We start from the raw sequence: 26,581 nt of genomic DNA on the forward strand, positions 1-26,581 counted from the left end.
ATACCGATTGGGAAGTGAAAGAAAGAAGTGAATCAGCAAGTGTTCAGCGAAGCATGTACTACATCAAATCTATAGACATGATGGTCCCCGTCGAATATCGAACATGCTTTCGGCTCCTGAAGAGCCGAGGTGAGTTGCGCCCAGACCGTCCTATATACATCAAAAGTACACCCGAGTATGCCATAAATACATAGCAGCGAAAGCAGAAGAAAAAACAGCAGATCCATACACAGAACACCGAGGCCGAAAATATTGCGGGAGAATAAAGAAGGTAGATGAGAGGGGAAAAAGAAAAAAAAGTTGAAAAGTTATGTCGGTGACCATGCACACGCACACTCGTCGTCGCAGGATATCTTAAATCCATGACAAAACCATCAGACGACTAACCCATGAAGAATAGATCCCATCAAACGACTAACCCTCTGTAGAATGAATCACTCAAAATCACATTCCACCTCAACTTGGAACCTGCGCCTGAGACGTCGAGGCGTGACCCGACCGCGAACTCGCCTGCGTCCGCGAACTGAGCTGCGAATGCAGAGATGCCATCGACGCGCCGTACGGCTGTCGCATAGCGGCGGACGTATGGAGCTGCGGCGCCGGCGCGAACGGCCACCCGCGCAGCTCAGTGCTCGCAGGCTGCACCCAAGGCGAGGGCACATACGGCGTGCTCTGCGCCTGTGCCTGCACAGGCTGCCATGCAGTCGCGGTCGCATTCGCGTTTGTGTAATCCTGTCCTGGCTGCGGGTGGCCCATGGCCGATACTAAAGATACCTGGGGCTCAGAGAGAGTGCGGGGCCGATGCCGGGATGTCCGGGAGTTGGGACGTGTGGAGCGCTCGTCGCGAGCCGTCGGCGGTCGCGAAATATCCTGCACCGTCGGCGGTCCCCCCCATGTACTTAAACGTTGAGCTATCGGCCGATCGTTATGCTCGGGGCGCCCTTCGCGGTCCATGGAGTGCGAGGTGTCCTGCGTGTGCGGCAGGCCGCCCCAGGTAATCGTACTCTGCACTCCTGGCTGGACATTGACCTGCGACGATGATGTGGGGGCGACAGGATATGCATAAATGCTGTTGGCGGCGCTGTGCATGCGCTCGTGTGTAGCCCTTGGAATGGGTCCGCCAATGCCTAACAAGCCAGAGCTGGGTATCGGTATAATCGGCTCGAGCGACTCCCTGCTCGCATTGCCCTCCGGCGGTGGACCAAGCTGGCGTAGGCGAGAGTCATTGAAAATGTTGCTCATGCTCGAGTTGCGTGAGTGGTGTCCACGATTTGGCTGCGGAATGCCCCATGAATCAGTGCTCGTGCGCGGCGTGGCGCTGTCTGTGGCGGCAACAGATGGGCGCGAGGCGTTGTCGCGGTGGCGATGGATGTCCACATCTTGTGCGGAAGGGGCATGAGGCTGGGGCGGCGCTGAGGCGGATGTAGAGCCATGATTGAGGTTGCTGATGTTGATGTGGGATGCCATTGCACTTGCGGTGTTGACAGCGTAGGGAGTCCACGCGACAGGCATGGCCACAGTGGGCACAGGGGCAGGCGTAGTCGATGACGTGGGCGGCGGTGCAGCCCATAAACCTCCGTGCGCCGATTCTCCCATACGAGGTACATGCGACGCGTTAAGTGCACTTAGGCCAGAGCTAGGCACTGGCGCGGTGACATTGGCGTTCGTGGATGAGGTGCTAGTGCTGACGTAGCGCATAGCGTTGGCACCTGAAGCCGACGTTGACGCCTGAGGCTGTGGATACAACGCGTAGACATATCCTCCTTGAGGAGGAGGCCGACCAGGCTCATTGGAAGACGGGCCCACGATGGCAACGGCCTCCTGGGACGCGGATCCAATACCCAGTAGGTTTCCGGGAAGGATGATGCTCGGCTGCCCCGAGTCATCTTCTCCATCTCTGGCGCGCTGTTCCGCGATTGCACGCTCGCGGTGCCGTCGCTTTCGCTCCTCGCGCTGCTCTTCTGTCATGTCTTCCTTTCGCCGTGATCGATGGCTATGGTCCCTCGTAGATTCATGATGCTTGTGTTGATGGGATGGTCCTGGATAGGAGAATAACTCAGGGGGAGGGATTACGCGGTCTTCGTGCCGCGCCCCAGGTATGAACGTCGCGGAGCCCGTGCCCAGGTAAGGCTGAGGTTGGACTTCGGGGATGGCCGTCCGTCTGTATGCCGCAAGCGAAACAGGTCTGGGGGGCGGAGGGAGAGGGTTGTTCGTAGTAGAGTTCTGCGGTGTGCTTTGACTATCTTGATCGGAGTCAGACGGTCGGTCTACGCGGTCAAGCGAGGCTGAGTACGGAATTTGGTCATAAGCAGGAAAAGTGCGGTGCCAGTATTCGAGCTCTTTATCCTTCTCTGCTAGCTTGGGGCCTTTCAGTATTTGTGAAAGCGGTGATCTAGTGACATGATCACGCATACCTGACTTTTTTTTTGATAGCCGAAGTATGTTGTCAGTAAATGCTTTCTTGAGAAAATAGATATCGATCACCTCTCGAGCTGTTCCACTCGCGTGGTCAAGCTCTCCTCGACGGCACGAGTATTTTGGTCATCGGCGGTAGCCATCCTATCTCTTCGGCGAAGTCTAATCTTGTACTCGCGAAGAGTGCGCTTGTCCTCTTCCCGCTTACTTTGAAGCTCTCTGTACCTCTGAAGAGCAGCAAACGCAGCGCGCAGAGCCGGATTCTATCATTCAACGATCAATAAATTGTTCAAAGTCTCACTCGAAGCCGTGGCGACAGAGGTTTTTATGCGTAGATTTTGAGACCTTACAGATGGGATTGGAGAACTGAACCGGCTGCGCGCTCGAAGGGATTAATTGAAGGGGTTTGTACACTCACCGAGTCCGGATTCTCCGCATGGGCTTCTAACCAGTCGTTCACGTCGACAATGACTCCGTTGACATCTTGTGTTGGCGCCCTTGGTCCGGAAACGAGAGCGATACGCTCTATGAGATCCGTTGCTTCTCGACGAGCCTGGTCATCAGTCACTGGAGCAATGTGATCGACAATCAGCCGTTTGTAATCTCGAAAACTGGCGCGACAGAGTGGGCATATAGGCGGCTCCGTCCTTCTCAAACATCTAAGGCATCAATTGTGAGCGCTGTACTACGATCAAACCACGGGTACCACTCACGCGAGGCAAAATATATGGCCACAATGAATGGCATAAGGTGTCTTGTCGGTTGAGTAGGGGTCGAGACAGACATCGCAGGTGGAATCAGGGTGGGCGACCAGCATGTCCTCGCCGTTGTTCCCGACGACGAGAGAGCAGAGAGGGCGAGAGGGTGGAAAAGAGGCGATGTCTGCTGCTGTGCTTGACAGGCGAATGGCAGGTGATCATCGCGAAACAGGGGCCACGTTTTCCATCTCCTTTTTCGGGCGTCCCAGTCTTGACTGGTCTTGACCCAATCGTGAACTCTCGACTCAGAGAGTGCCGCCGTAAAGCCTCAGCTCGGTTCATGTTAACAAGTATAGTATTGGCACGCACAAGTCCATTCATATTGGGCGTTTCAGATTTCCTACACTGAAAGTAGTAGACCACCTCCTTAAAGGCGATGCCGGTATACTTGGCTCCATTTATCACGTTTTGAGCGCTGAAATCTTTTCTTTGCACCCACAGCAGACCACAGCCTCACTTGCAGTCCTTGACTGCATTCACTTCACACGGGTCACCGACGTGGCTCTTCAATATCAAGTGGGGATCGTAAATCCTCATTCTCACTCATTGCTACCCTGAAGAGTAGGTTAGAATCTCTAGCAACCTTATTGATGGTACATTGACGCAGTCTCCAGATCTCGAGGTTGTGGCCAAATTTGAAGGAAAGCACTTAAGAGCTCGATACGATCGCTCTGTGATTGTCTCTGTCGATGAAGGGGACAGATGGGAGTCAAACAAGCGCTCACCGGGGTCACGCCTCCTTTGGGAGGAAGATCGTGAATTGTAAGTCATCTTTGTGAGCTGACAATGCGGTCAGTTGGCTGAACGTCCATTGATCATCATGTAGCTTGTTTCGGCCCTCTTCAATGATGAAGATCGAAGTTCGCACGCACACATTGTTCCCATCAGGCATATTTTTGCGTCGAAAATCTCATATCGCTGGGGCTACGACCAAAAAGGTGATGGAGTTACTCAACGGGAACGGTCGGTTCCGCATCCATGTTCTCGGAAAATGCTTGAATCTGAGAATGTGTAGATGCATTTTTGGACTTGTCGGACTCAGAGGGCGTTAAGGTTGCCATTGTCAAAGTCGGCCTAATATTAACGCCTCCCATAGATTTGCTGAAGAAGGTCGATATAGCGGTCGCGAGCATGGGCGGTAGCAGGTTCGCTGCCAGTTCTGGACATGTCGACTTTGGTGCCTCTACGGCGCAGGCGGGATATAGTGATCCACAAGCGATCGGCCGTTGCATTTCCCCTCTCGGTCAAGCGCTTCAAGCTGCTGCTAACATGGCGCTTACTGTTTCGGAGGTGCATCCGATTCCTTGTTCTGTCGACCTGCATCTCGCATGTGACTGTCTTAACGAAGGCTCATCCGATCTTGAAAGTTGCATGCAACGTCCTCTTGTCTGCCTATGAGGTGGGTACCACAATGGTGCGTCCGCCGAAGGTACGATGTACATCCTCTTGTTACAGACCATGAGAGCTCAGCAAGTCCAGGACGACGCCGTTCGAGGCTTAGCAGAGTCGTTGCGCGAAATGGTCGGCGTTGTCAGTCAAACGCTTCACTCACTAGTGGTCATTAGCACCGAAAATGTCATCGATGCCATTAGACAAGCATTCTTACAAGTCGCCTCAGTCATCGACGAATATGCAAGGTTGCCATTCATCGGTAAATCACATAGGGAGTTAATGGTTATAATCCTCACACGTCCATAACCGCATGACAAACGCTACGAAATGTATTGTTTGAGGATATGAAGACTTATATCCAACAGTTGCAGAACCATTGTAAAGATCTGACCTCGAAGTATGATTGCAGATTGGCGATGCAGACAAACATCACTGTGGTAGAATGGTTCCAGAAATCCGTGGACGATGATTTTGGTACGTCGGTCCCAGAGCCTATTCGGATTAATCATTGACCGTACGCTTTCTTCCTTAGGCCGGAAGATAGAGCAATGGATAGACGCACCTGACTCCTCCAAGAACTATTTCAATGCGCTAGAGAAGCACCAGAAGGATACCTGCTCCTGGTTCATAAATGGACCACAATTTGCCGATTGGAAGAACCAAGGACTTCCATTCATCTGGGTATATGGAATTCGTAAGCGCGCGCCGTTTCCATCAGCGAAAATAAAAGCTGAATCGTTAATATAGCCGGCTGCGGCAAAAGTGTTCTGTAGTAAGGGATATTTTACAACCTCAGAGCGTAAGGCGCATGTTGACGATCCCATGCTAGGTCAACCGCGATACGGAACACCATCGATCATTGCAGCGACAAGGCTACATTGGCTTTCGCATATTTCGCATTTGATTCTAGGGATGGGCAGGATGTATTGAAGTGCTTTCAGGGCCTGATCCGATCACTGGTATCCCAGCTTACCGTTCAACGGCACTTTGTCCCTGACACCTTGAAGGCGCTGTACGAACAAAGTCCGTCGCACGCATCCTCAGGTTCCCTCTGTGATATTTTTCACAAATTCATCGACGAATTCCAACGAATGTATGTTCTAATCGATGCCCTCGATGAATGCATGAACACGGAAGCGCCGCTCGTGTTGAGGTGGATCGAAAGGTCTTCGGGAGATATCACGAAACACTGCGTTTACTAGTGACGAGCCGGCACGAGGGCGATATCGAGGTGAGTATCGGTTCGCTCTGCCCACAAGGACACGTACGCGTTGGAGAGGATTTCGCCAACGAAGACACCGGGATATATCTTGATGGAATGCTTGGAAGGCACACAAAGTTGGCAAAACGACGTGAGGAGATCAAGGCCAGTTTGCTTAAGAATGCTCAAGGAATGTATGGTTGCCTCTCTTCGTTTTACATCCGATCAAAATTTATGATGGCGTCTAGGTTCGGACTGGCTGCATTGCAGATCGAGGATCTCATCAAATGCCGGAAGCGGAAGGAAATGCAGGAACACCTGGATCGTCCTCCAAGCACGCTGTTCGCGATGTATGATCGGATCTTATCACGGCTTGACCACGGAGGACGCGAGGACGCGCGGAAGGTCCTGTTGTGGCTCGCTTTCTCAGTTCACAAACTAAATCTTCGTCAACTCGTCGAAGTCATTGCTGTAAACTTTGACACCGAGGATGAGCCTTGCTTCTATCCCACTTCCCGATACGAGGACTCATAGGAGATCTTTCGTGTCTGCTCTGGGCTGATTGTTGGTTTGGAAGGTGATGCTCCCACCTATAAACTCGCTGAATCGATTATTCTAATGGATGGCGCAGATGAGATCAAATTAGCCCATTTGTCTGTCAAGGAATACCTGGTGTCGTCCACATCGACATGTCACATTAGCGAGAGGGATTTCCACACGCTGATATCTACAGCTTGCCTGACTTACCTCCTACAATTCGATTCGCTCGATTCTAGTGGCAGCACTGTTGAAGCCTTCCCACTCACCGTATATGCCGCACAGAATTGGATATCCCACGTCAAGTCTGCAGGTGAGAACGGCTCAAATAGGATCTTGCAGGACCTCATGCTCAATCCGGAGCGCCTCTGTTCGTGTCCTGGGTTCGTGTTCACGGCACTATGGAAGAAGCAGGTCGCTATTCGCTTATTGCGCCTTACTCCGTGCTCCTACCCACACCTTTCCATTCACCCCTCTACTATGCTTCGTTGGCCGGTCTCGAATATGTGACACACTCTGCTAGACGAGGGCATGGACCCAAATATTCAAGGGGGGTCATATGACAATCCCTCACAGGCTGCATGTGCTCACGGTCACTATGGGGTTGCGAAGCTTTTACTCGAGAGGGGAGCAGACCCATTTTCTCAAGGAGGAAGGTTCACCAACGCTTTACAAGCTGCATTGTTCAGCGAGTCCGAGGCCATTGTCAAGCTCCTGCTAGAGAAGGGAGTTGATCCAAATCCTGGCAACACCCTGCAGGTGGTAGCCTATTATGGTTTTGAGGCCATCGTGACACTCCTACTCGACGATGGAGCTGATCTAAATATCCAGGACAAAACCCACAGAAATGCCCTACATGAAGCCGCCATGCAGGGTTCCGAGGCGATCGTCAATCTGCTACTTGAGAGGGGAACCGATCCAAATATCCAGGGCGGTGCATTTGGCAGTGCACTGCAGGCGGCAACATATCACAATCGCGAGGCTATCGTTAAGCTTCTGCTCGAAAAGGGAGCAGATCCAAATTTTCAGGGTGGCATATATAGCAATGCATTGCATATCGCGGCGAATCGTGACTACGAGGCCATCGTCAAGTAGTTTCTTGAGAACGGAGCTGATCCACATGCCCAGGCTAAATTATATGCATTGCAGGCAGCGGCATATCGCAGTTTCAATCCCATTATCAAGCTCCTAATCGAAAATGGAGCAGATCCAAATGTCCAGGGTGAACAATATGGCAACGTACTTGGTTTGGCGGCATTGAACAATTCCGATGTCATCGTCAAGCTCCTGCTCGATAATCGAGCTGATCCAAATGTTCAGGACGAAGCATTAGCATATCAAAATGTGCTGCAGGTGGCCGCTGATCGTGGCTCCGAGACCATCGTCAAGCTCCTGCTTGAAAAGGAGCCGACCCAAATGCTCAAGGCGGAACATACGGAAATGCACTGCAAGTGGCAGCCTATCGTGGTTCTAAGGTCATAGTCAAGCTTTTGCTTGAGAAGGAGGTGGATCCAAGGGTCCCCGGTGGAACATATGGCAACGCACTGCAGGCAGCGGCCTACTCCGGTTCCGAGGCCATTGTCAGAGTCCTGCCCGAGAGGGGAGTTGACCCAGATGTTCAGGGCGGACTATTCGGCAATGCGCTGCAGGCGGCGGCCTTGCGTGGTTCTGGATCCATCGTCAAGCTCCTGCTTGAAAAGGGGGTTGATCCAAATGTGCAGGGAGGACGCTACGGAAACGCAATAACAGCGGCCGCGTGTAACAACTGCTGGTGGGATGATGGCAGAGAAGTTGTAACGAGGCTTCTGCTCGACTACGGTGCCATTCTCTCCGATGCCCCCTAGCTTGTGCGTAGACTTGTTAGTATCCCTCTTTCGCAGTCAGTGTTTTGCCTGAATGTCGCCGTCATGACTGTCTATCAATTTCGCTCCTTTTCTTATGTACATCTACTTCCGTCCATTGGTTTTCCGGTTTAATGCCCAAGGTGTTGTGCAAAGGCTTATAAGTCTTATCCGAAGAGCTTGCAGCGATTGTGTGTGTTGAGCGTCAGGTGAAATCAGCAAGGAGGCTGCCGCAGGGTCTAGATCGACTCGATGATCTCCTGGTGAGTGGAGCAAATGTTCCAGCAACACGCCCAAGAGAGCTTGTTCCACTCTTTCGGTTTCTGTGAGGCAGAGCTCGCGTCAAGCCGCTCTCTGTCCAGCTGCCATTTATCTGCTAGTGTGTGACTTTCCGAGCAATCATGTGTCGCTCGGAGAGCTCACAACTTCGTGCTGATCTGCAATTTCAGGTTCGTCTTGGGCTTCATGCATTTATGCCCTTCTCTTTTCCTCATATAGTGTTCTGAAAGGAAGGCTTGATATGTGGTATGTGATTATGTGACTAGTATGTTCATCCTCTTTAGAATGTGGCGAGTTCTCCTGAGATCTATTCTTGATTGAGAACTTGTCAATATTTGGTAGGACTGTTGTCGAGTCAAAAGATTCAGAATGAAAACGCGAAACAACCGTGTCACTCCCTGAGATGCAACCGGTCGGTTCGTTTCTGCGGAGCTAACATGAGTGTCAAGTAAGTATCATATCGGACAACATGAGCTGAACAGAAAACACGGAGGCGAGGCACAACAATGCATAGCTTTCGTCTTCTTGCTTTACCAGCCATGTCCGGAAGTCTTCTATCTGCAAAAAAAGGGGCTGTATGGAGGCACAATCAGTAGTTATCCTCCTCGTCGTCCACTGAACGATCATCATCTGAACGCTCGTCTTCCCAGGCAGAATCGTCCGAGTCCGGATAATCCTCCCATTCATCGGCGTGATCGAAATTGTTCATCATGGATACTTGCACCTTCGTTCTATCAGATATGTCTGCGCCATAACAACAATCAACCTGTTCGCTCAAGTAGCAGATGCCAGCGACACTTACCGTCACCAGCCAATGGCAAAATACCACAGATTTTTCTCAGATGGGCGGCACTGAATCCCGGCTTCTCGCTCTCCAGAGATAACGCCGCATGTTGCTCGCCATCGTTGCCCATGTACCCGTCGTCGCCGCGCGCTGCCTCTTCCTCGTTCATTGCGATCTCAAACGCAATGCCGACGCTCGCGAGTATCAGCTCAGCCGTCGTCCGCAGGCTCACCCGCGCGCCGAGCCCACCTGCTTCGGAATCCTGCCCAAACAGAGCGTCGTGTACGCGCTTTAGGTCGGCCCTCGTAATGGAGCACTGACTGCTCTCGTTCCTGCGCTTGTCTAGGGAGAACCAGTCAAAGGGAGTCCAGCCGTCGGTGCGGTGCGGGTGCTGGACATCCTGGACAGGGTGAGAGGTGATACAGCTGATGGGCTTGTCGTTGACACGGAAGCCGAGGGAATAATACCACGCGACATGCTTGTAGTGCATGCGATAGTGGAATATGAAGTGGACATCGACTGAGCGAGGCGACATGGGCGAGTGGATTCTTGAGATGACATCTGCATCTTGAACCTGGTATATATTGAGTATAGGAATATTGTATACTAGTCTGAGTATTAGAAAGAAGACGCACGTCGTATTTCACATAGCTGTCCTGTACGTCCCTACTCAGAACGGAAATGCTGTCTGCGATTTTTTCCCATTCTCCTTCCTTGAGTCCGGTTTCACCACTCAATGCAACAATGACAGCGTCCCTGAGATTACTCAGGTAAGCGTCCATCTGTTCTCCGATCAATCTATTCATCATGTCCTGCGTGAGAGCCTCGGCTTGCTTGCGACGCAAAATTTAGTCATTCCAGCGCGGGGACTGGATCGGGTCGATGAGGGAGAACAGCGCATCTGCACGCTCGCGGGGATTGTTTGGAAGGATTCCTGGATTGCGCGGGGAGGAGGCGGAGCATGCTTCTATGTGTGGATCTTCAGATTAGTGGCTGCAAATTTTTCTACATCCCATAGAGGCAGCAGGGTGACTTCTGTCAAGGAAATTCAACGTCAGCACAGCTGCGCGGGGCTTACAAATCCTAGAAAAGACAGAACTCACCGACAGGACCTAATGAAACACATCAGTCCATAAACTCTGTGCTCAACACGGGAAGCGGGAATGGCATACCCAGTAAGCCACAGGTACCCTGATGATTTTTTCTAGCCTCTCCATGATCCACCATAACGAATCAAAGATGCTGAACGGCATCTCGATCCAGTCTTGCGATGACGCATTGACTTCTTTGAAAAACTCCTTGATGTCATCAAACTCTGCCACAATTTCGAGCACGAGCGCGTCCTCTCCATCTTCAAGGAAATTTCCGCCCGTCGACGAGGATGTGTCACGTTTGCGAGATTGCGCTCGGTCGTATTCTTCTTGGGAAAGACGCAGGTTTCTGATATTTTTATCCTTAGGAATGGGCGGACGCTCAATGGCATGAGTGCCCACATTGTCGCTGGGAGCTCGAGGATGTTCGAAGAGAGGTACAGAGGACGGAATATATAGCAAATGAGAATAAAAAAAGCCTAGTGGCAAACACGATGTTCAAGATAAGGTTCAAGCACGCTACCCGCACTCGAGGGTAAGAACAAAGAGTTAAGGCCTGCAAGATGCGATTGAAAAAGCAGAGTGATATTCCGAGGGAGTCCTTGATTGTAGCGGCGTGGCGTCCTCGCGTACTTTATGAGCACCGGTTGTCAATTGAGTAGACGGATCAGCGAAATATTACAGTGTCGCCTACAGGCCTCTGAGGTAAGAGCTGGGATATGTGACTCCCTTTATGAGTCATTGTAAGAAAATTTAGAGCATACAAACAATGCGCAAATTCGTGCGTTACGGGATGCGCGAGTCCATATGGAGCCACTTCCCAAATCCCAAATCACATACAGTTTTGTGCTCGAAGCACATCACTATGTGGATCCGCCAAAGAAAAGCTAGAATGCCTTCAGGAAGCTAGTTTGGATTCCATGTAAGTAGATATCAATTCACATGGGTTCAAGAAATGGCACGGAAAAGCTGAATGTGTGCTCACAGTCTCGAAATTTGGATCTCTGGACGCATGACAGCTTTGTCCTGGAAACAACGAAGCAAAGATGCAGATCAACGCGTATCATGAAGCATGTACGCGGGCGAATCTACAAAACCTCTTCAAAAAGGAACTGGAGAGAAATCGACATCTATTGACGCCACTGTTAATCCACTTGCTCGTCCTCAACCTCGTCCCCGTCTTCATCATCTTCATCATCACGGACAATCTCAGTGTCCCCGTCAATTGCAACTGTAACGAAACGCTTGTGTCAACACGATCTCTCTGAAAAAACGCTCATTTACTGACCGTCCTCACATTTCGTAGCTTCCACCAGGGGCGTGATCCCGCAGATTTCCCTCAAATACGCGGGATCCGAGCCAGGCTATTCGGTTCCGAGTGCAAGCGAAGCCGAGGCGGCACACATACCCGTCACCGCCCCCATTTTCAGTTGCGTATCTCGAATGGGATCTCGGCGCTCACGAGAAGCAGCTTCGCCGTCGTCAGCAGGCTCATGCACTCGCCGAGCCCGCGCGCCTCTGATAATCCAAATAGCGCGCCATGCATGCGCATACCAGGTTCTCACCCGTTACGCCGCGTCCGCTGCACTTACGGATCCCGCGTGCAGGATTTGCCCTGAAAAGAACCAGCAGAATGGGGTCCTGCGGCCGTTGGACGTGCGCAGTCATGATACCGGAAATGGACGTCGACAGAGCGTGGGGAGACGGGCGAGTGGATGCGCGAGATGATGTTGGCACCTTGGATCTGCGCGCGAGTCCGAGAAATAAGTCAGCGCTCGACGCAGCGCAGGGCGATGGCAGGGTGCGTGTGAAGTCAGATCACGAGCACACAAGGGGGTTTTGCGATCGTCCTTAACGACATTGCGCAGCGGAGGGACACCGTAAGCCACTTATCCTTCTTTGAACCTTGTTCGCTTCGCAGTGCGCCCTTGACTGCTTTGATGCTGACCGGAAAGATATCAAGACCACCGCTTTTGTCGTGTCCAATACGTTCTGCGCGGGAACAACAGCGCGCTGTCAGTGCGTGATATAGTCCTTCCAACTTGTAGATGCTACGAGATCGATGAGCACAAAAGTGCGGTTGCGCGTGCATGATTGTTAGAACACTCGACTAGAGGGAAATGCGGAGCCGAAGCGTACTTGCAGTGATGGATTTTTGAGTGGGTCTTGGAGAAAGCTTCTGCCAAATAGAGGTTAAGTAAGGTCTTTGGTCAAATCGAACACCTCCGGCGGTTTAGAGCTACACAGCAAGGACTGTTGATTAACTGGTGCGCGACCCAATATGATCAAAAACGTACCTAATACCACGAGACCTCTGTTCTTTGACCGCAACCTAAACGAAACCCGAAGGATAGACTTGAAAACCCCAACCACGACATGGACCCAATCCCGTCCCGCCTTGGTAGGATCCGTAGCATTAGCCTTTCTGAAGATCGCCTTGACATTGTCCGAGACAGCAAGAGTTTTGGTCGGAGTAGAGAATTCCTCTTCTGATTGAATACGCAGCTCGCGAAAGGTTTTTAAGACTGGGGACTCGATTGCGCTTCTGAAACTTGATGAAATCGGTTTGACAGAGGCGGGTACCTGTGAAATCGCCGGGACGAGGCAAACAGACACACAAGGAGCCAGTTATCAAAAAAAATTCAAGCCGAGCGAGCAGGAGACAGGTAACGAGACTGACAAGACCATGAGGTTTGCAGATTGCCAGGGGCGAGAAATGGGTGGGGGACGTTCAGTGGGCTTGGGCTTGGAGTTGGGTTTGCAGGGTTTATATCAATCGATAATAAGGGATAAGAGCAAGATGCTAGATCAAAGGCACAGAAGAAGAGCTAAACATCATATGAGCAGAGCGTCCATGCTCGCAAAGAGGACGGCTATATGCGCCCTCCGGAGCAGAGATAGCGGTCTATATTGTATTTTCCGACAACCCCCAGAGACCTGACCGAACGCATGCGAGTACAAAGGCGAACCGTGCGTGTAGCTCTCGAGACTCGGATACATGTTGATCTGCTGGAAGCCCAACTAATCTAGTGCTTTTGGTCTACTGTCAGAAGGTAGCGTGTGCAATCCTGATCAGAAGCACTGAGAATTCCGAGGTGCCGTTCGAAATGTTGCACAACAAGAGAGGTAGGTAGTAGAAAGCAAGCGCAAGCAAGGCCGCCGGGACTCGGAGGAGTGTCAGAAGTCAGAGAGACAAAGTCCAGATCCACGTGCGCAAATAGGGCACAAACAAGGCGCGTAATCGCGTGTAATCGCGCGTCTATTTTGACCACGAGCGTCCAGGCCTGGTATGTAGAGTCGCCCCTATTGAAGTCAACGCCTGCACTTCGAAAACTACACGACGAATGTCCTTTGTTCTGCGACCGACTTTCGAGCGACCCTTCCTCAGTATTTACAGCGGTGAGAAACCTAGAAACAATGACGAACGTGGCCCAGAAGTAGAACCCATTGCAGGGGTCACAAGCTATCCATATGCGGTCCCAATGTATCCGACCCCTGCGTCATCCAGCATTCCATTAGATCGGAGGCATACAGCGGCATAAAGAAAGCTATCTAAACTTGGTGCATGCTCACAGCCTCGGCCGGCATAGCAGCAACGAAGACAATGACCTCATTGAGTTCCTCAATGCAGCGCTCTGGGAACGCCCCTAATCCCAGCACTATATCACAAGACCTGCCCTTCCCGCACTCCAGGGAGATCACTACCATCATCCCATCTATACCTACTCGCCATGGATACTACTGCTGTCGTCCAGCCTCAGCCTCCTCAGCCTCACGCTCCCAATCTCTCGCGCCGTCGTGGTTCGGTGTCTGCTGGTGACCCCTATGGCCTTCACGAGTCCAAAAATCTCCCCAGCAGAGACAGACGCATGACGAGCAGACTCACTATCGTGCGCGTTGGCGGCGCTGAAGCTGTCGAAAACAGCTCACGGCTTTATCACTCGGATGATCTCCCCCCAAAACCGAAATCGCATCTGTTCGATGGTAATTCGCATACGACGACGTCTGCGAACAATCGTGCAGCCCCTAGACCTGGACGACTCTCCTTTGTATCGACGTTTGCGCGGGGCGCGCCGTCAGGGGGTCCCGCCCTCCCGAGCATACCTGCCAGCACCCGTCGTCGCAGCACCACCGTGTCGACCTATTCCCCTCGAGCTTCGCTCACTCCCGCACAAGTATATGACCTCGCGCGCTCCTCTGTCAAATCTGCCAGCCATTCACCCCTTGGTCCCTCATCCCCTACGAGACAAACTGAACTCGATGCAGTTCAAAGAGCACGCATTTCAGGAGGAAGTCCGGCGAACTTCACACTTATTCCGGAAAAACAGTTTCTCCCGTTCATCGATCGCCCCTCAGAGGTCTTCGAGCTTCTTGACTCGTCTCCGACGAATCGCCTTATGGCCCTCCTCGAGCATGCATTCCCAGCCTTGACTACGAGTAAGACTCATGCGGAACAGTCAGACGAGTCCCTCGGGAATCAGATAGACTTTTCGAATCCCGAGACGTGGCCCTATACTACGCTGGTCGCATGGATGTGTAGAGTCACCCGCGCAGATATCGATGACGAGGAGTGGATCCGCCGCGTCCGCGCGTGCGTCATGACGCACAACGAACAGATCTGCATGAGCCTCCTCGCCGCTCTCGGTGCGCCCGCAGATTTCTCGTTCGACTCTCCCGAGAGCGACGTCCCCTCCTTCCACGGCCACTTCCCCCGCGACTTTGACCGCAGCTTTGACCGCAGCTACCATTATCGAGACCTTGAGAGGGACAGCGAGGGTGCATCAGAATCGCCTTCTTCTCCGTGCTCCCCGCCGATACTCCTAATCCATCCTTCGCCTGATAGTTTGACGCTCACGGCAGGGCCTCAGGAGCGGCAGAAGCATGCATCCTCTGGACGACACGGATTGGAGGAGTATGATGCCCATTTCCCGCTCGACATCGTTCCCGTGCCTCTCTTCGACGAAGAGAAGCACCAGCTCCATCTCCATCATCTCCAGGCGGGGAAACCGCTGGACACCGGCAATGGCGCCGCTGGCAGTAGCGGCACCTTTGGCAGGCGCTCGCGCTCTGGGAGTGCATCTAGCTGGGGGTCGTCGCGATCGAGTTCGCGTCTATCGAGTGCGATGGAGAGCATTGGGGAAAGTGAAGGTGAGGGGGAAGGTGCAAGCGAGGAGGATTTGACGCCGTCTACTGAGGTGATTCTTGGCGCCCTCTCGGTGGGTCAGGATACATCAGGTGTGGAGACCGCGCGCTCGAGGACACCTATCGACACTAGCGGGGCTTCAAAGGGAAGACATGGAACGGACGAGTCCGAGCACGAAAAGGACGACTTCGGTCGCGCACACATTCCAGGTTCGAACGGCGCGCCTGCAACATCCGTTCCTCCGAGTGAACCCGACGCGACATCCTCCTCGAATTTCAAAGGCCTCCGCATCTCTACCGACTCGCAGCCTTCCGCCCCCTCTCCGACACACGACCCTTCGCCCCGGCCCATGAGCCCCCTTCCACCTATCACCGTATCTTCCAATGCCGCCTCCGCTGGTGGTGCTTCGGGGCTTGACGATGCTCCGCGTCCCGGCAGGCGCCGCAACACCGTAAACGTCGCACACGTCCTGTCGGAAGCGCCAGGCCATGCGGGATTCAAGTGGAGCGCGGGGGGTCCACGGTTCCCCGCGTCGTTCGCGACCGTGTCTGCACCTGCGCGCCGGCGCCAGTTTCCGAGCGCGAGGGACGAGATCGGGGATGCACTGGATGTTGTTGGAAGGAAGTTGGCAGACAGGTCGGTCTGTTACACTACGATTGATTGTCTCACTGTGCTCATCATTTTTTGTTTTGCTTTCAGTGCGCAGGCGGAGTCTGAGCAAAGCTTGTTCGACCCTTCTCCTTCGATTAGTGCTTCTTCAACCCGTGCTCTCAGGTCTTCGACTGTTTCTCAAGCTCCTCACACTAATGTATCGCAGCGCAATGTGTTTTCGTCTCAAAAGTAATCCTATTAGTGCCGCATATGCTCTGTACTCTAGCATCTTTTCCATTCAGTTTCTCCTGTCCTGTCTGTAATTAGGGATTTTACCAGCATAATCATGATAAATAGCGCATTTTTCACTCCACACGGATATCATCAACTCCTGATCATCAACCACGCGAAGTCGTACAATGCCCTTGAACTTAGCAAGTTCGAGGGCTTAATCGGACTTGGCTCGAACTTCGGCTTCAGCCTGAGCCTGTGCACGAGTCCAAGCCTCATGTCCAAGGATCGCGGCGTGGTTCTCGAACTTACGTCGCAGGAATTGCGCTTCGCAAAGGGTGGTGGCCCTCGCGGCATCCACTGGGCCGCGACGGGTGCTCCACGGCTGTTCCTTCAAATACTCGAGGAGACTGATCATCGTCTTGTATCGCGCGTTGAGGATGTGGCGGATGAGCCTGTGCGAGAAGATGAAGGGTATGGCGGGGCTGCGCCTCTCCTCGGCGGGGGTCTCGTACTTGACGAACGGGTTGCGGGGCGGGATGGGCGGGCGGGCGAAGTACGCGTTCGCTTTGTCGAGGGGCAGGGAGAACGACGCGGGTGTTGCGAGGCCAACAAAGACTTTAGCACACGCGGTGAGACGGCGGAACCTGGTTGGGTCTCGATGAGCGGCGATGTGAGATGAGATTCGAGCGGCGTGGCTTACCTCTTGAGATTCCCTTTGGATACAGTTCCGCGGTGAGTGATTTCATAGGTCGGGAGCTATCGAAGGATACTCACCCTTTACGAAGTATTTATGCGACTTTGCTATCAAGAAGACACTAGCGGCTGCTGTCGCACCTAACCCGACCACGCCCGCGACTTGACAGACACGTCCCAAAATCCCTCCGACACGCCCCAGAACTCCCTCCCAACCGTGAAGATCAACTGCTGGGATTTTCCTTATAGCAACCAGCAAAAACTGGTTGTTGCCGAGCGCGCGACCGAACCTCAAAGCCCAGTTCATAGTGCACCTGAACACGACCGACGCAAACCAGCTGTACACGGCTCCCATCGCGGCACCCCCGAAGATGACTTTGTACTGTGAGATCGTCTCGGGTAGCTTCCGATTCGCGAGCAAGCGCGACGCGAGAAGGGAGGAGCCATATACAGGCAGGTGCAGAACGAGTGCAGGTACGAAGAGGATAAAACGCGGGTCGAGGAAGGCGAGGATGAGCCTGAGGATTAAGATACGGAGCGTCTGAAATACGGTGGGCACCGTGTCCGAGTGCTCGTAAAAGAGGGACGCGGATACCGCGCTGTGGGTCATATTCGCGTACTGCAGGAGTGCGGAGTAATGTAGAAGGAGTTTCTTGACACGCTCTTGTTCTTCGGACGCATTTCCGGGAGAGAAAATATCAACAATGCTGGGGATGGATCAGCTACACGTTTACAGCGATAGAATCGAGGGTAAATGCATACGTCTGACTGATGTCGGGAAAGTTCCATAGATGCATGTCGTCATCGGGCCAGAGGATGTCTCTCACCATCTGACATGCTTGGTGAGTGTCCCTGGTGGGCAAAACTGATCAGTATCCGCACAGTGTTCACTTGATACGCAGGGCTCTCCCGGGCGATAACCCAAGTCGTGCCCGACATGAACTAGAAGTAATCGTGATGAACAGCATTTACCAGTCAGGCGCGTCAATTGTCAACTCAAGCATCCTCGAATTGATCTCTGCGGTCAGACGTTCAACGGCCACGTGCGGGGTCGAACCCTCGTGAGGGTCCAAATAATCAGAGAGATAGCGGTCGATAGGTATGGGGGCACCATAGCTGTGTACACTGTTATTTCAATCCAAGGGAATGATAGACTGATACCCACCTGACGACAATCTGCCAAGAACGAAAGTCATGCAATTAGAAGGTAGAGCTCGATGACATTTATGGACGAAACAGAACTTGCACGACTGAGATACTGAGATTTGTCGGTGTAGACAATTCCCACCGGCACAAGGCTCAATTCTGCTGTATACGTCGGGCGCTCCTTTGGTGCCGCTTTGGGTTGGTTGTAACCACGATCCCAGACAAGTCCTCCACTTTGCTGCGTCGTTTGCCAGCTCGGTTGCCACTCTTGTCGTGCTGATGAATAAGGTTGCTCCGTCCGACTATATTGTGGTGCATAAGACGCCGATTGATTCCCTTGCAGCGGAGTCCAAATCTCAACGTCGGTTGTCGCGGTTGTCCAATTGAGAGCGGCGGCCTCTGCGATCTGCATCCCTGACCTGAATTCGTTCTCCTCCATCACGGCGGACCCCGCTGCGGACTCTGCTGGGGTGTCGATGACGATGGCAGCCCCATTTTCTGCCTCTTCTTCTATCTTTTCTTCCGATCCTACTTCAAAGTTCCCTTCCTCAGCCCTCTCTACCCCCTCTTCTGCTTCTCCTAGCCGTTCGTCTCCCTGCTCTCCATCCACACCCGCACTTACCTCCAATTCCTGTCTTTCTTCTCTCTCTCTCGTCTTGTCCACTGTGTATGTCTCCGCTTGAACGTCCACTGCAAGCTCCAATTCTGATTCCGCCCGTATATTCGCTTCCATCTCCTCTGCCGTCTGATTCTCCTCACTTGCTCTTGCCTCGGTTTCCAATATGGCCATCTCGTTCCGCTGCCGCCATTCCTCCCATGCTCCATCTTCTCTCTCCCTTGCCTCCTGTTCCTCCGCCTCTAATCTGGGCGCCTCCTTCAGCTGCCATGCTATGTATTCTCTCTCCGCATTCTCTTTCGCCTCCCACTGCTCCTTTTCTATCTTTTCCCTCTCCTCCCTCGCCTTCTCCCACTCCGCCACCTCCTCCGCTTCCCATTTCGCCTTGTCCGCTCGCACAAATTCGAGAGCGGCAAGCGCTGCGCCCTCTTTCACCTGCATGATGCGTGGCTCGGTGTAGCTCGTGCCTTCGGGAAACACACCAACAACGCGACCATCGAGAAGTGCGCGAGTAGTAGCCGCAAATAGGGAGTCAGCAGTAGGTTCGGTGGACTCGGAAGGTTGCGTCCCATTCGGCGTTGCACCACGGCTGTTGGGGTTACGCATCACAGGGATAGCTCCCGAGGATTCCATAATGAAACGAGACACAGGATTTTTGAACATCGACGACTTGGCCCAGAAGGACACCTGTCGCTGGTGCGGGATGGTGACAGCTAAGTACGGAAGTTAACAGAGTCTCTCGCTGGCAAGTGACGAGAAGGCGAGACGCACCAAGAGTAGCAATGTCAATGATCTCATTGTGATGGCTGGAACAGCTGTACAATAGAGCGTCACGCCGTTCTTCAACACGAGTGTGGGAGTGGCAAGTTGAAAACGGTTTGGGCTTACATGATGAGTGGCCCGTTTTGTGGGATGTTCTCCTGGCCACGAACTGTCACCTCCGAGTAGAACGTGGACAGTGTCCATTCCGAGATTTGACGCAGCGCCTTGTAGACAATTACAGGCTCCGACATGACTGAACCTGTGAAGGAGAGATGAATGCGGTTCAGCTTGAGATCACGCCAACCGTGTGATCCCGCTTAGGACCAGTGGCGCGGAGACCGAAACCACCAGGACGGCACTTGGACCTCGGAGACAATCGATATCATATTTCTCCTCAGAGATCCGCATCGTACAGCGTTGGGATAGAGAAGCGGCCATTAGCACGACTGAGATCGATGGACTGCAAGATCTCAAAATCGTATCGTCCTCTCTTGGGAATATTACAAAACCGTTCGATGTACCACAACTTCAACAATGATGTCGATTTTCCTGACCACAAGATTCTACGTAACGCCATCTCTGCCACCCAATCCTGTCTCTTCAAATCCGTCATTGATCGTCATCGCAAATTCTTTGAACCAGGTAAACTGGTCGCGCGGCGATGCCCATTCATCATCGTTACCTCCGAAGAAAGTGCTGCATGTTGCACAAGAAATCATTTGAGAATCAGCCGTGAGACGATGCGCGAAGATTACGCGCCTGAAAAATAGACCAGAGAACCCAACCAGCCCATTTGTCTGACCGTCGTCGTCTCCATTAGCTGAAAGACTCATACCCGCATCTATCACCTCTGCCTCGCTCGCATCCTTGTCGCCAATGATGACGGGCGCGGGCGCACTCCAAGGTACCACATTGACAGCTCCATCCCCATAATCGCGCGCGCGAGCCCTTAAATCACCCTCATCTCGCGCAAACGTGAGCCCGACGCGGCGACTTCCGAGCAAATCTCCGAGGCCCCCAAGCAAGCCGCCAAGTAGCCCGCCGCCGTCGCCGCTGTCGGGTGGAGCGGATGGCGGCCTGGGTTTGGGTGTCGGCTTCGGTTGTGGTTTCGGCTTCGAGTCTGGCTGCTTATTCGGCTGCGGTTTGGGGGGCCCATGCGACCCTGTGCGCACGTGTGCATCGTCACTGTCTCCATCGTTGTCTCCATCCCCGTCCTCGGGACTGTCGCCTTCGCCATCGTCAGGCGACGGAATACTTCGATAATACACGTCCCCTCTGTCGATCACCACCGTATCGTCAATCTCCAGCCTCAGCCCACCGTCTTGCGCCCCAGGTGTGTTCAGCACGACCGTCTGGCGAACGTGCGTCCATGCCCCGCGCGCGAAGTGGAAGGAGCCTCGTGCAAGGGACAGGCCGTAAGTAACATCGCAGACGGTTTGGGGCGGGAGAGCACAGAGGGCAGGGGTTTGGTGGGTCTTCGGAGCGTACTAGGGTAATGGGAGAGCGCGCAAGATAATGTAGGTAAGAAGAATGAATCGTAGGGGAGGAAGAAAACAGCGAAGGCAGAAGGAAGGAACATCGGAATAAAGACTTACGAGATATACCTCACCCTTCCCGCCCTCCCTCCACATCAACCGCGTACTCCAACACGTCTTCGCATCGTTCCCCCCACTACACCCCTTGTGCCCCCCATACAGCCCTGGCAATTTTCCACCCTTCACCCAATCAAAGTCGGCGGGGAAAAAGACGGAATAGTCGAGTGTAACGTTGTGTGCGGCCGTTAGATTCAATGGAGAAGCGTAGAATTCGGCGCCGCCGATGGGGGCGTGCGAGTTACCGGGGTTGATAGAGAGGGCAGGATAGATGAGGCGAAAGAGGGTGGGAGGTAGAGTGAGATTGGAATTAGGGTCTGGGTTGAGATTGGCGAGGTTAAGGATCGTGATGGGGTTTGGGCTCGGGCTTGGGAGCGGGACAGGAGTCGCGACGGGAGAATCAAGCACGGAAGTCAGCCCAGATTCAGAAGAGATAGCAGATGTAAAAGCAGTGCTTGTGGCTCCCGAAGACGTGGGGAAAGAGCTTGATGCAGATATTGATGAGAGTGCTGAGGCCGAGGCCGAAGCCGACGCGATGTCAGGAATCCCGTCTACAAAATTTAGATTCTGCTTCCCGCTCGCGAAATGGGTGACGTTGAATGAAACCAGATCCGTCATGGTCGCGGGAGCAGCCCATGCAGTGGCTGGCGTAGGGGTCAGCGATGGGACCGGCGTTGGGTCTGGATCCGGCGAGGTGGTGGGCATCGACGTGGTAGAATCGGCGGTCGAAGAGCTCTGGGTCGTCGTAGTATCATGAATTGACGAGGGCAGATTTGACGCGAGCGTGCTCGATTCCTCCACCATAGTCGTCGAAGGCGCGGAACCTTGAGAGGCGGATTGTGCGAGCGAGGCAGTCGTGTCGGTTATCAAAGTAGATTGTGCAGTAGGTGTCGGGAAGAGAAAGACCGAGCCCCCTGCTAGACCTGCAGCGACAATAGGAGGCGGCGACGATGATGGTGGTGCGTCCAAGTCCGATGCATTCCCAATGGGAGCGAGAGGGATGCAATGCGCCCGTTGTATGTGGAAGTGGAGGAGGAGGAGTACAAGAAGACATGAAAGGGTCGAGAAAAGAATGGACGAGACGGCCTGCGTCATGCAGAGTAAAAAAAAAGTGGAAGCAAATAGGGAAGCAGGGAGAAGGACGAGAGCGTGATTGACCTGTACGTCGGAATACTTTGACTCTTGAAAAGTATTGGATTCTCGACTGACACTGCGACGCGCCTGTGTGCTAGTTGACATCAAAACGACGTCGAAATGAGAAAATCTAGACAACCAGGTAGAGAACAAGATATCTGTTCAGGATTCAGTCAGGAATAAAATGCATCGTACAAGACATTATGAATTCTGCGCGTGCGATTTGTACAGTGAAACTTGTTCATCAGCCAAGAGCCCCATTCTCCCGCGCCAGTGCGGAAGGCACAGAGGTGGGTGGACATCACGCTCATTGGACTGGCGGTGTCGGTGCGGCCTGGCGAGGATGGTATCTAATATGGTAGGTACATCTTCGGTTCGCACGTTTCCCAACCTAATGTACTCTTAGCTTGACTGAAACGGAATTCAAGGCAACATGGTGGAAGTAAGGGGTATTATATGTATGAACGTACCAGTCTCCAAAAGGATAGACCAGCAAGTTCGCCGCATACCTATTTTATATACATCAGTCGTCCAATCCAACATTCTAGCTGGAATTGGGAGAAGAAAAATGACAACGAACGCGTACTTACTTGTGTCCGCCGACGTGCCCCACCTCACTGACAACCACACGTTTGCCCAAGCCAGCACCTTCGAGGCCGCGCTTCCACACTTCTGTTCTCAATGCATCTGCCACTTGTCCTCCCCAGTCTCCGCATCGGCAGTCTTTTGCGCCATGCGTGCAGACGTATAGATAGACTGTATCGTCAGCCTGGATCCAGTCTTGCCCTTCAAGCACAGGTCTTGGTGGATCCGGCTCTAGAGAAGAAAGAGATGCTACCACATGCTGTTTGACCTTTTCGGCTACGCTGTCGACGTTGTCAATCGACACGCTTGGAATATCGAGCCTGGAGTTTGAGTGGCGGCCGGTTACAAACGCCGTAGCGCTACAAACCTCACCTCCGCCTGTGGCTGTCCTATGAATGAAGTCGTACGGATTTGGATAGGCGGGATTCCAAGCGAAGTTGACGAGGCCACGCCATTCGCGTGCACGAAGCTGGAGAGCGGAGCGGAGGGGCGAGGGAAGAGCTGCTGGGAAGTCCTTGGGGCGGTGCTGGCTGTGGAGGAAGATGTAGACATTGTGGGTAGGCGCTGTTCCGACAAGGCTGTCGACACTGGCGTTGGGAGGTGTTGATGTTGACAGGAGGCGAGGGTGAAGAATGTGGATGGGACGCGTCGTGACTGCTCGGGAAAGCATCTTCGATGGCCGCGGCGCGTCTTGACTCAGCTTGACTCTTATCCCGCTGCCTCCTGCTACCACCACCGCTGCATGTATACTACTCATTGTGCATATCGATGCCCCAGGCTTGTCTGCGCTCAAGGTCTCAATGCCCATGGAAGAGCTTTTTCGGGCAAAATGCTCAGTTTAGTGCGTGCAGAAAAAACACTAGCAAACATCTCTTTCAACTAGGAAACAGCATAAGGAGTGGCCCCACAGTCAAGCAGCACAATGACCTCCGTACCATGCTCAGCCTCCTCCTCCAGTGCATAGCCCCTCCCGACGTCTATATAAACACCCCTCCCGAGCAAGACTTTTGTGATGGCCTCCAGAACCACGGAAGGGCATTGCCAGGTTGACCCCCTCGGTGATCGAGACCAGCGCCATTGTCGAGCAGCCCTGACAACGGCCTCATGACTATTTCAGGCCGCGGCCCGCAGTGCATTATCATAGCGTTGTCCACCCTGAACATTTGGATCAAGCCTTGTCTCGAGTGGGAACTTCACAATCGCAGTAGAGCCATTAGCCTCCGTGGCTGTCCTTACACAGAAGACAGTCGCTCTGTGTATAAGCATGGCTATAAGTTAGCCACACCTTCACTTGGCACTACGACTGCCTGTGACCACACTTTCCAGGACCATCGATGTTGATACCCCAATATTAGCACCGCAAGCACAATTCTAGTATGAACGTGAGCCAGGGAAGATGTGAGTGTTTGTAGAGCGAAACGATGAACGCGATAGTCAGATCATGAATGTCAGCGGCTTTGCTAGCGACAGGAGCTTCTTATGCAATGCCTAAGGTACGTGGTCAACAATACAGCCTGTTCACAGTTAACGAAGTACTGGAGATGTGGACGTGATGAATGACGGTGTACAAGGATCCCCGAAAATAGGGAGTAGGCCTCAGCCAGCATTTTACCAAATCCCAAAAACAGTTCGGACAAAAATGGCGAAATTTTGCGCTAGGGGTTCGGATCTGCCTCTGGTTTTGGGCCAAATGGGCATGATTTGGCCAGACGGCAGCATCAGGCATCCCGGCATCCGATGCCTAAAATCGGTCGGATTGCTCAAAAAACCAATTTTCTTTCCGGACAGCTTGGATCTGGCCTCTAAACCGTGGAAGTGTTCGGACCCCCCTATTTTCGGGGGTCCTGGTGTACAGTAAGTATGGTGGGTCTTACAATACAAGTTGATGGTGCTTGACGAGTTCAGGACGGCCGGACATACAGCATGCTGAAATATCAGTGTAATGGACCGCGGTAGCCACAACTCGTAGGTTGGGAGCAGGGGTTGATGCCGAGTGCGCATCTGAATCAACTCCATTCTCAAGCATGAGCGTGAAATCTAGCCTTGAGTTGACGATATACCGCGATCTGCTGTGCAGTGCCATATTGTCTACACACCTCCTAGCGACTTGCTATATTACAAAGCATGACAGGTTCGTGCACGATCCGATGATCAACCCAGTTTACTCTTCAAATATATATCGGAGTAACTAAATTATAATACCCACTTCAATCGGAGAACCCAAACTCGCCACCGAGCGTGTGTACTTGTTAGTCAAATTCTCGGCCACCGTCAACGTTTATCTATGAGTGATCATCAGCTTACAATACTCGCCTAAAAAGCCGTGAAAATATCATCACGCACGCATTGTCCTGTGATAAGATGCGCTTCCTTGGATGCGAGGAAGGAGGCCACTGCGGCGATGTCATCTGGGACGCCAACCTTTCCAAGTGCAGCGGCTTTGTTCAGCTACGTTATGGATTAATATCCTTTTGAATTCTTGCGCATAAAAAATAACTCGCCTCTTCTTCGAGCGTACCGGGAGGTCCGCCGATGATGACTTCGAGATCGTCATCTGAGGCGAGGCACCCATCAGCTTCGGTTCACGAGGGTCGTATCTAGCAAGAGACGGACACATCTGGGTCTTGATGGGCCCAGGGGCGTACGCGTTGACGGTGATCCCGTGCTTTCCCAATTCCAGCGCTGATCACGATCGACACGGTGAGCTACGTCGTTTCTACGTGATAACGGAAGGAAAAGGCACACACCTGCAGTTTGCGTGAGCGAACGGATACCGAACTTGCTTGCAGAATAGGCGGCCAGGGTTACTTGGCCTTACGAGCCTCAAAACCCACGTCTTATGGCTTAAGCGGCTTGAACATACCTTTCTTCCCCGCACCGGAGCATGCCCCTAATACCGAGAAGATATTTAGAATCGAAAGATACACCGTTGAGCAAGGAACAAATGTGTACCAATGATCCTACCCCCTCTACCTTGAACAATCATTTGCTTCGCTGCATACTTGTAGCAGAGGAAGGTTCCCCGAATATTAACGGCAAGTATACGATCCAATTCATCGGCGGTAGCTGGAATAGGTCCATTAGCTGGCCCAAAAGCGACTGTGCAGCGTTTAACTGACTTTCGATGAAACTTTTCATCAGCACAATCCCTGCATTCGCTACCATCTGAAGTCTCATCAGCGGCCCTGTTACTGAAGACACGATCGAGACAAAGGATGTTCCTCACGACGTCGAGCCCGCCCAGATTTTGAACTGCCTCTGACACCATCTTCTCGACCTCTGTTTCTTGTGAGACATCCGCAACGATATATCGTGCACGACGACCTGTGCTTTCAATGAGAGATGCTACCACCTTCAGGCTGTCCAGGTTTGCAGGTATGTCGTTGATAACAACATCAAAGCCGTCTGAGGCGAGACGAAGTGCGACCGAGCGACCGATTCCTCTCGCGGCCCCAGTGACTAGCGCGACGCCCTTGGGGGATGGGGAAGACATATGGCGAATTCAGACGTGGATTGTTGGAGGAATGCTTATATGTGGGCGTAGCCTGACAGGGTCTGAGCGTTTGCTTTCAGTCAGATGATTCGCATCATGTAGTACACGCCGTAACAGGTCCTGTATTCTGTTCCGACGATGGGCGCCATGTCTTGCACCGAAACGAGGATTCATCCAAAGATTAGAAGAGCTGTCAGTTATAGACTGCATTTAAACTATCTGAGCGAAGTGAAGCAGGCGAGAGGCGAGCAGGGAGCGAAATGCAGGACACTTACCAGATATAGGCTACAGACT

General features: G+C 52.8%; 12 protein-coding genes across 12 annotated transcripts; 5 read left to right on the forward strand and 7 right to left on the reverse strand.

Annotated features, from left to right (window-relative positions):
- Positions 1 to 16: 16 nt before the first annotated feature.
- HETIRDRAFT_442469 (uncharacterized protein) lies at positions 17 to 1,788 on the reverse strand. Its single transcript, XM_009554356.1, has 2 exons — positions 420 to 1,788; positions 17 to 353 (listed from the first exon to the last, which is right to left on the reverse strand). Exon 1 carries the CDS (start codon positions 1,696 to 1,698, stop codon positions 457 to 459), a length of 1,242 nt encoding a protein of 413 aa, XP_009552651.1. The 5' UTR covers positions 1,699 to 1,788; the 3' UTR covers positions 17 to 353; positions 420 to 456.
- Positions 1,789 to 2,047: 259 nt separating this feature from the next.
- HETIRDRAFT_148934 (uncharacterized protein) lies at positions 2,048 to 3,232 on the reverse strand (the record flags this gene model as incomplete). The annotated part of the gene is made up of 4 exons (XM_009554357.1): positions 2,048 to 2,362; positions 2,485 to 2,678; positions 2,834 to 3,074; positions 3,129 to 3,232. Coding segments are annotated over 4 exons (852 nt in total), but the record flags the coding sequence as incomplete, so codon positions are not given.
- A 955-nt stretch (positions 3,233 to 4,187) lies between these two features.
- Positions 4,188 to 4,871, forward strand: HETIRDRAFT_331545 (uncharacterized protein; the record flags this gene model as incomplete). Its single annotated transcript, XM_009554358.1, has 3 exons — positions 4,188 to 4,463; positions 4,522 to 4,572; positions 4,629 to 4,871. Coding segments are annotated over 3 exons (570 nt in total), but the record flags the coding sequence as incomplete, so codon positions are not given.
- Positions 4,872 to 4,981: 110 nt separating this feature from the next.
- On the forward strand, positions 4,982 to 5,338 carry HETIRDRAFT_164637 (uncharacterized protein; the record flags this gene model as incomplete). Its single annotated transcript, XM_009554359.1, has 3 exons — positions 4,982 to 5,039; positions 5,098 to 5,259; positions 5,313 to 5,338. 3 exons carry the CDS (start codon positions 4,982 to 4,984, stop codon positions 5,336 to 5,338), a joined length of 246 nt encoding a protein of 81 aa, XP_009552654.1.
- A 347-nt stretch (positions 5,339 to 5,685) lies between these two features.
- On the forward strand, positions 5,686 to 6,300 carry HETIRDRAFT_330662 (uncharacterized protein; the record flags this gene model as incomplete). Its single annotated transcript, XM_009554360.1, has 2 exons — positions 5,686 to 5,960; positions 6,015 to 6,300. The coding sequence occupies 2 exons, from the start codon at positions 5,686 to 5,688 to the stop codon at positions 6,298 to 6,300; spliced, it is 561 nt and encodes a 186-aa protein (XP_009552655.1).
- A 534-nt stretch (positions 6,301 to 6,834) lies between these two features.
- Positions 6,835 to 8,147, forward strand: HETIRDRAFT_331261 (uncharacterized protein; the record flags this gene model as incomplete). Its single annotated transcript, XM_009554361.1, has 2 exons — positions 6,835 to 7,333; positions 7,918 to 8,147. 2 exons carry the CDS (start codon positions 6,835 to 6,837, stop codon positions 8,145 to 8,147), a joined length of 729 nt encoding a protein of 242 aa, XP_009552656.1.
- An 865-nt stretch (positions 8,148 to 9,012) lies between these two features.
- HETIRDRAFT_120344 (uncharacterized protein) lies at positions 9,013 to 12,986 on the reverse strand (the record flags this gene model as incomplete). Its single annotated transcript, XM_009554362.1, has 14 exons — positions 9,013 to 9,167; positions 9,226 to 9,781; positions 9,843 to 10,040; positions 10,311 to 10,319; positions 10,380 to 10,714; positions 11,139 to 11,185; positions 11,284 to 11,324; positions 11,453 to 11,529; positions 11,587 to 11,662; positions 11,761 to 11,816; positions 11,891 to 12,042; positions 12,188 to 12,290; positions 12,596 to 12,849; positions 12,979 to 12,986. The coding sequence occupies 14 exons, from the start codon at positions 12,984 to 12,986 to the stop codon at positions 9,013 to 9,015; spliced, it is 2,067 nt and encodes a 688-aa protein (XP_009552657.1).
- A 1,043-nt stretch (positions 12,987 to 14,029) lies between these two features.
- Positions 14,030 to 16,285, forward strand: HETIRDRAFT_164633 (uncharacterized protein; the record flags this gene model as incomplete). The annotated part of the gene is made up of 2 exons (XM_009554363.1): positions 14,030 to 16,077; positions 16,141 to 16,285. 2 exons carry the CDS (start codon positions 14,030 to 14,032, stop codon positions 16,283 to 16,285), a joined length of 2,193 nt encoding a protein of 730 aa, XP_009552658.1.
- A 195-nt stretch (positions 16,286 to 16,480) lies between these two features.
- Positions 16,481 to 19,734, reverse strand: HETIRDRAFT_455881 (uncharacterized protein; the record flags this gene model as incomplete). The annotated part of the gene is made up of 8 exons (XM_009554364.1): positions 16,481 to 16,910; positions 16,967 to 16,979; positions 17,041 to 17,666; positions 17,722 to 17,789; positions 17,842 to 17,901; positions 18,248 to 19,434; positions 19,493 to 19,536; positions 19,610 to 19,734. 8 exons carry the CDS (start codon positions 19,732 to 19,734, stop codon positions 16,481 to 16,483), a joined length of 2,553 nt encoding a protein of 850 aa, XP_009552659.1.
- Positions 19,735 to 20,046: 312 nt separating this feature from the next.
- HETIRDRAFT_461229 (uncharacterized protein) lies at positions 20,047 to 22,170 on the reverse strand (the record flags this gene model as incomplete). Its single annotated transcript, XM_009554365.1, has 2 exons — positions 20,047 to 20,970; positions 21,079 to 22,170. The coding sequence occupies 2 exons, from the start codon at positions 22,168 to 22,170 to the stop codon at positions 20,047 to 20,049; spliced, it is 2,016 nt and encodes a 671-aa protein (XP_009552660.1).
- A 240-nt stretch (positions 22,171 to 22,410) lies between these two features.
- Positions 22,411 to 23,464, reverse strand: HETIRDRAFT_330819 (uncharacterized protein; the record flags this gene model as incomplete). Its single annotated transcript, XM_009554366.1, has 3 exons — positions 22,411 to 22,608; positions 22,676 to 22,718; positions 22,800 to 23,464. 3 exons carry the CDS (start codon positions 23,462 to 23,464, stop codon positions 22,411 to 22,413), a joined length of 906 nt encoding a protein of 301 aa, XP_009552661.1.
- Positions 23,465 to 25,043: 1,579 nt separating this feature from the next.
- On the reverse strand, positions 25,044 to 26,287 carry HETIRDRAFT_108168 (uncharacterized protein; the record flags this gene model as incomplete). Its single annotated transcript, XM_009554367.1, has 8 exons — positions 25,044 to 25,076; positions 25,138 to 25,242; positions 25,313 to 25,476; positions 25,542 to 25,607; positions 25,658 to 25,684; positions 25,768 to 25,860; positions 25,914 to 25,959; positions 26,021 to 26,287. 8 exons carry the CDS (start codon positions 26,285 to 26,287, stop codon positions 25,044 to 25,046), a joined length of 801 nt encoding a protein of 266 aa, XP_009552662.1.
- Positions 26,288 to 26,581: the final 294 nt, after the last annotated feature.

Source organism: Heterobasidion irregulare (assembly GCF_000320585.1).
Source record: "Heterobasidion irregulare TC 32-1 unplaced genomic scaffold scaffold_13, whole genome shotgun sequence".
In the NCBI taxonomy this organism is placed as follows: Eukaryota; Fungi; Basidiomycota; class Agaricomycetes; order Russulales; family Bondarzewiaceae; genus Heterobasidion; species Heterobasidion irregulare.

Coding starts and splice junctions, on each gene's coding strand:
- HETIRDRAFT_442469 (XM_009554356.1), bottom strand. CDS start 1,698: ATGCGCTACGTCAGCACTAGCACCTCATCCACGAACGCCAATGTCACC.